Below are 7,256 nucleotides of genomic sequence, written 5' to 3'. Positions count from 1 at the left end.
TTTCTGTTGTTTTGTTTTACACTCCACAAATTGAAGTGAAATTTGTCCAAACAAAACAAATAACACAGGCATATCATAGATAGCCACAACACACCACCGCACCACACCATGTTCAGAATTTATGTATGAAATTTTATTAAGATTTTATAATGAAAATTAATATAGATAGTCGGCTACTATGTTAATTTCTATAATTATTTCAAATATTTTAACATACAAGAGTATACACATCAAAAGTGTATATAAAACATAATGAATGAAAACATATGTAATATGTCCCTAAAAACTAAAAATATACCCCTAATATAAATAAATAATTTGTGGGTATGTACAATGTAATTGTTTGATAATTTAAAATGATTTAAATTATCAATTTTGACAGACCTACAGGAGCGACTTCAATAATTCAAACGACTTCAACTCCAAAATTGGTACCCCCATGTTGTAACGTTGAGCCAACACTGGGTTGGGGGGAGGGATTTAAGGTCATTTTTTACCAAAGAAAAAAGTTTAAGATTTACTTTATATGTAATGCAATACATATACATATAATATAAAAAAGTAACACATACCTTTATAATTTGTGTCATTAACTATTTGATCAGTGGTCATTAATTTTGCACCAATAAGATACAAATAAATATCTAATAATTAAATATTTTTTTAGTCTGCTATATATAGTATGAGTATAGTGTGTGCTAAATTAGTCTCGTTTTGTACAATCATACTTTTCTCCTTGTATTACTACCAGGTCATCAGTAAAACAAAATATATTACATATTATATTCAAATTTTGTTTCAATTTACCATTAACTATTAAAACTATTATAACTGTACCTGGTATAAGTCTTTGTATAGGTAACATTCTGTAACTTAGTGTGTTGTCTAATCAGTGGCAAACTCAGGATTTTGTATTGTGGGTCACTGTGGCCTACAACTATTATAATTAAAAACCATATAATACTACCAAGCTATAACTAATATAACAAAATTTAATATTTTGACAAACATGTATATATATATGTTATAAATAATATTATGATGCATTAAAATAAGATAGGGGCCACATAATAATAAAATAAAAAACTATGGGTCAGCTGATATTCAAACCTCTCCATCCTGGGCATATTTCTGAATGAAATGTAAGCACAATAACTTTTTGGTAACTTACAAAAAAGTTCAGAATTCAAATTTTGGATACCTGTTACATCACCTTAGAGCGTGGTAGCTATCAAATGATTTTTACTTAAAATTTACATACAGTATTGTAATCAAATTTCAGATTCCTGACAAAACTTTCAACTCTCGTAAAAACTGTACATGGTCAGCATGGTGTTATTTCAGCACCTCGATAGCTTTTAAAATATGAAGTAAAATAATTATTAAGATGATAATTCATTTTTGGAGGACAGGAATGCATAACTCAGCCTATGTAAGACAAAAATTATGATTTTTTTTTAAACACTATCAACAGTCATTTAATAATCAAAACCAAAATGATAGAATACTGAATAAGTTACTGGAAAACAATAAATACAAAGCTTAACACAAAGCTTAATAAGTAACAAAACACAGTTTAAGTTGTAAATAACTTGTGATCGGTATAAATATAAATATTGAAAGTAAAATTTGATTAAAAAATTTGACAAGACGGGGATATACCATAAATAATAATCATCAATAAGAAAGAGTATACATTGATTGTAAAAAATAAATATTCAAGAAATAAAATAGTTCGATAAATATTGTCTCACATAGTTAAGATGAATTTTTCAAAACTATAAAAGCTACAATATAATGGTAAATAATAAAAATATACATTTTTACTATAATGCTAAGTCACATTCAAAACCTAATAACAAATACACATAATTGTGATCAATAATACTTAGCCCAAACAATTATAAGATGAAGTGATCATTTAAAAATATATAAAAAAAAAATAAAGAAATCCAAATTGCTCTATTTAGTTTAATTTATAATATCTAAAAATGTTGAACAATTATAATATAACTTAAAAAAAAACAAACAAAATATATTTTATAAATATATACTTATATATATATATATTATAATATTATTATCTATTGTAATAATGTAGTAACTTTGACCATTAAAAAATAATTAAACTATCAATATTATCAAATGAGTAAAAATAAAATAAATAACTACAACAAAATATATTTAAGAGGCACATTATTTTATTACAGATACCTAATAATTTATTGAATGGCACAATAATTAGGTAATAATAATAACAATTTAATATATCCATAATAATAATAATAATAATGATAAAAATAATAATAAATAATCAATGGTACCTAACAAACAACTTAGTGATGTGATTTTCTGCTTAATCAAAAGTAAGAAATACCAACAAATTCTAAATATTTAATATTTCATGAAACAAAATAAATGGAATTTGTCTTAAAAACATTTATTATATATATTTACGGCATAATTGAGGCCAATGATAATATAATGGTGCATTTTTTTTTAAGCAGAATACAGGCTAAAATAAAATTGTCAAAGAATTGTGAAGTATTTGTACAGCACTTTGATTGCGTTTGATTACAATATTATAAATTTCCCTATCGTTAAGTTTTTTTAGTGATAATTTAATCTGAAATTATTTTCAAACCGGGTTTGATACTAATAGATTTAAACCACACTTTCCTTGTCAACAATTTGTTGTCTGTCCGAATACGTTTTACGTAATGATACTTCACTTGTTCGACAAGGTGTAGTAGTGCCATTGAATAGTCCAACCAACCAACTTCTAATTGAATTTCTTGAAACCAATTTTTTTCTATGTGGTTCCATGGAAATGTCTTCGAATGAATGCCATCTTTTATTGTCTTCTATTGACAATAAAGGGGTATATTGAAGGCTACCATTAACCACAGTTTCCTCAACATTTTCTTCACAGTTCTCTTCTTTTGTGCATTGATCATTAAGAAGTTTTGAATCCTGTGTAAATAAATAATTTTATGATACTAAAAATATGTTTCTGTCTTAATGCTTTAATTGCAGATTAATATTATTATTCTAACCTCTAACGAACGACAACTTCTTTTAATCATTGAGCTTACTCTGCTAATGTGTTTGTTTGGAAATGGATCCATCGAAGCAGAATGCATCATTTGTCTACTCTGTGGTTCGAGCAAAAGATGTGGTAAAGGAGTTGGTCGCTGTTCATGAAGTATAGTCTGACTGTCTCTGGCACTTTGATCAAAAGAATTTCCTCGAGGAGCAAACGACGGACGTCTACTGCCAAACTCTCCAAAGTTGTACAATTTCGGACTAAGGCGTTTTGATCCACAAAACAGAGGAGGTGATTCAGTCAAGTCCACCTAAGGAAAAAATTGTCATTTTGTGAAAAATTTTTTTATCAAAATCAAAGCAATAATTTTTCTTATTATCTTTTACATACATCTCTTCTTTTAATAGCTTTTTCATTTGTCCCTTCGAGCCAATAAGTGAGCACATCTCCTTTTCCTTTCATGTTAACATACCCACGTTCTTTGATTATATATCCCCCTAACTCATCAAGAGCATTTTTACATTGTTCGCTAATGTGAATTTTTAATGGTTCACCATTGGATTCCATTCGTGAAGCTGTATTTACTGTATCGCCAAACAGACAATACCTAGGCATTGTGAGACCAACCACACCAGCTACCACAGGTCCTATTTGTTGTCAAAAATAAACAATTTAGGTGTAAATTCCAACAATAATGAATTTCTACAAAATTTTTATAATAAAACCATGTAATACCTGTGTGAATTCCTATTCGTAATTTTAATGTGGCTTCTGGATTATGTGCTATTTTATGGTGTTTTACAGCTTCAAGCAAATTTAATGACATAGAAGCTATTTCACCAGAATGTCTATTACCATTTCTAATAGGCAATCCTGACACCTATACCAAACCAAAAACAGATTAGGTGTATTTGATAATTTTAATTTACAAAAATAATAAAAAAAGTGAATAATATTACATTATGTAAATTTAATTTAATAATAAATAAGGTTAGAACAATAATAATAATACATACCACCATGTATGCGTCTCCTATTGTTTCAACTTTGTAAACATCGTAGCCTTTAATGATTTTGTCAAATAATGTGTATAGATCGTTTAAAAAATTTACAACCTTAAATGCAAAAATTAATAATTTGTTTATAATTCGCATGTATTTATTATTCAATATTTATATGCCGGATTGCATAAAAATATATTAATTGAATGGTTTTCTAAATTGAATAGATTGATTATGGTTCAATAAAATATCATGTTTAAGGGACATAAACTTAGCTAAAATACTAGCTTACTTTTGGTTAATTACATTTTTAGTGATTTTTCATGCAATATCCCGGTAACAATATATTAATATTTAAAATTATACTATTTATATAAAAAAAACTCTTTACTATTTAATATTCATACAACTCACCTGTAAAGGCGTACTCTCAGCAGACATAGCAGTAAAACCAACAATATCGCTAAAGTAAATGGTAACTGAATTGTATGATTCTGGTTCTATACCGTGTCCTAGAGTTAATTGTTTTGCTACTGGCCTGTTGACATAAAATTCAAGTTAAAATTTAGTAAAACAAAACTATCAAGTTAATAATTACGCTGGTAGCATCCGATGCAGTAAATCCTCAGTTTTTTGTTTTTCTTCATAGACTTCATGTGTACGTTGGTTGACTAGATCTTCGAGATTGTTAGCATATTTTTCCATCATGTCCATCATTTGATCCATTATATTTTTATGTCTAAATTTACAAGATAGGATACAGTGAAAAAAAATTTAAAATAATTACGATATTGGGATCAACATACTTTCCATCTTTCATTTTTTTGAGTCTGGCACGTATCATGCCAAAGTCTGGTCTATTTTCTGGGAACTCATCCCAACAATCCGTGATGCATTGGATGACATAATCTTCTGCCATTTCACAGTCCCTCAAATGGTGTATACTAGGCCTCAGCGGCACACCATTTATTTCATCGTAACCTAACTTAACCAGTCTTATAATTTCTGGTAATAAACACAAACGTAATTTAAATATTTTATCTGGGGCTCAGAGGTTTTTACCTAAGACATTGTTACCTTTCATGTATCTAACCTTTAGGTTCTTCGACGCCGCAAGCACCAAAAGGACCTCGTCGACACATTATTTCATGCAAGATAATAGAAAACGCGTATACATCCCCCTTTTGTGAACCCTTTATCCATGCACTAGGGTCCCTCAACAGCTCTGGAGCTTTCCATAGCAAATCTAAAAGTAAAAATATGGGTAAGTATAAAGATTTTTAAATAATAATTTTATAAATTGATAACAATAATATGTGAAAAATCTTACTTCTATAATACTGATGTTCACCAATAGAGTCGTTTTCTGCTCCTTGTCTCAAATCATGTAGACCAAAATCAGTGACTTGCAATACCCAACGACTAGTTACAATACAATTAGATGATTTTAAGTTCCCATGACAACCTAAAGGCGAGTTGTGTATAAATATCATACCCTGCACAACAATGGGGTACACTAACGATTGACACGTTCAAATAAATTAGAATGTAATTAGCATTAATAACAGAGTTATTAGACCAATGTAAAGCCGGTTACAACTTACTCTGATGAGATCGTGAACTAAAGATGTGATAAACATTTTATCTAATTTAATGTCTTCGTTTTCTACTATATCCTATACAAATATTAAATTACAAATTATTTATATTGATAATACAAAAATAATATAAAAATAAAATCAAATTTAAAAAAAAAAACTTACATAGAGACTTCCTTTAGCACAATAATCGGTGACTATAAGTATTCGTAATGGTTCAATAGTAGCACCGATAAACGAATTTACGTTGCTATGCTTCAAATCTCTCAATAGTCTCATTTCTTTCATTTGTTCTCTAGAGATGTCTTTGCGCTTTGAAAACTTTAATTCTTTAATTCTCACTGTTATATTACGATAATGGCCGGTTGTTGCAAAAACTTGAAGTCCACAACGGGATTCGTATGAGGTAGCCGAAACCAAACTCAACTAAACAACAATATCAGTTAGATAAAATTATAAAACTTAACTATAATGAATGCAATTACTTTGCTAGGAGATGAAACAATATCTTTATTGTAGTATCCAAGTAGGTCTGATGGATCTATTTTCCACAACAGTCCTTCAATTTCTAATTCTATCTTCCATTTTCTGTATATCGAAAGGGTGATGACAAACGCACAGAATAATGTCAGTCCCAAGACTGTGGCAACTATAATGGAGCTCTTTTCCATGTCATTTTTTTTGCACAACTCATTGTTGAAGCCACAACTCGGTTCATCGTCTGGTCGACTTTTACCGGGCCATTCGATTTTCAAATTAGGAGAGTTCAATTTGTACTCCTACACTTACAAGTAACAACAAATTATGTAAAATGTAAGAATGGAATACAATTTATTACTAGGTTGTCGATTCTTACCAGTAATTCACCGTGGTAGAATTGAGCCACAGGAATCATGTAATATGGGCAAGAGAAATTTCCTTCAGCCAAATGGTATTGAAAATCATGCGATTTTAACGCCACTACCGAATAGTTTCCTTCTGAATCACCATTATTGTCTAATTTTATTGTAGCACCAGTGATGCCTATACACACAAATTGCATTGTTTTATATAACACACTATACACCTATATAGTTACAATATTAGTTTTTGAATGTATTTTTTACTTACTTTGGTATGTTATATTCCTGACAAGTGTTTCAATGATTAGTGTTCCGTTGTAAGCTACTTCATCAATCATTTCACCCGTTAATTCCCTACCGTTTGCTTTGGCTCTGAGCAAGAGATCTAACGCTCGTGCGTATAACATAACTGAATCGTACAAATAGGCAGCGTAAATGGACACAAACTGTAAATCAACGAAAGGTTATGTCAGCGTTACGAAAAAATAAGGAGAACAGTTATACTTGCCTTGACATAAGACACGTTTTTAAACACGTTCGGTGTCGAAAACCTAAACGGATCTTTGCTGGTGAATTCTAATACTTTGTTTGTGAAAACTCCGTATTTTTCCGGCGACGGTGGTGAGGCGACAATGACCAACAGCGAACGGGCACGCTTGAGAAAATTTTTCTCTTCCATACAATTGGATACGTCGAACGAATCCCGTTGCCCTACACGAAGCAAAATTAAAACACGAAAATAAGTTCGATGGTTTTAATGTGATGTTAT

General features: G+C 29.7%; 1 protein-coding gene across 3 annotated transcripts in view; it reads right to left on the bottom strand.

The window, feature by feature from the left end:
* Positions 1 to 2,457: 2,457 nt before the first annotated feature.
* LOC111032007 (receptor-type guanylate cyclase Gyc76C-like) overlaps positions 2,458 to 7,256 on the bottom strand; it is a 41,162-nt gene continuing 36,363 nt past the window's right edge. For 2 of the 3 annotated variants that reach the window (XM_022312162.1, XM_022312163.1), the window contains 16 exons: positions 6,996 to 7,198; positions 6,756 to 6,933; positions 6,502 to 6,668; positions 6,131 to 6,424; positions 5,811 to 6,071; positions 5,652 to 5,723; positions 5,378 to 5,543; positions 5,141 to 5,293; positions 4,854 to 5,052; positions 4,646 to 4,786; positions 4,462 to 4,585; positions 4,063 to 4,161; positions 3,782 to 3,926; positions 3,437 to 3,693; positions 3,057 to 3,356; positions 2,665 to 2,973 (listed from right to left, as the gene is read on the bottom strand). In XM_022312162.1, the coding sequence (XP_022167854.1) occupies positions 2,665 to 2,973; positions 3,057 to 3,356; positions 3,437 to 3,693; positions 3,782 to 3,926; positions 4,063 to 4,161; positions 4,462 to 4,585; positions 4,646 to 4,786; positions 4,854 to 5,052; positions 5,141 to 5,293; positions 5,378 to 5,543; positions 5,652 to 5,723; positions 5,811 to 6,071; positions 6,131 to 6,424; positions 6,502 to 6,668; positions 6,756 to 6,933; positions 6,996 to 7,198 (3,068 nt within the window). Of the gene's footprint in view, positions 2,974 to 3,056; positions 3,357 to 3,436; positions 3,694 to 3,781; positions 3,927 to 4,062; positions 4,162 to 4,461; positions 4,586 to 4,645; positions 4,787 to 4,853; positions 5,053 to 5,140; positions 5,294 to 5,377; positions 5,544 to 5,651; positions 5,724 to 5,810; positions 6,072 to 6,130; positions 6,425 to 6,501; positions 6,669 to 6,755; positions 6,934 to 6,995; positions 7,199 to 7,256 lie in introns of all 3 variants that reach the window. The other variant, XM_022312164.1, reaches the window with a different exon arrangement.

This window comes from Myzus persicae, unplaced genomic scaffold (assembly GCF_001856785.1).
Source record: "Myzus persicae strain clone G006 unplaced genomic scaffold, MPER_G0061.0, whole genome shotgun sequence".
Taxonomy (NCBI): domain Eukaryota; kingdom Metazoa; phylum Arthropoda; class Insecta; order Hemiptera; family Aphididae; genus Myzus; species Myzus persicae.
This window is presented reverse-complemented; position numbering and strand designations above follow the sequence as displayed.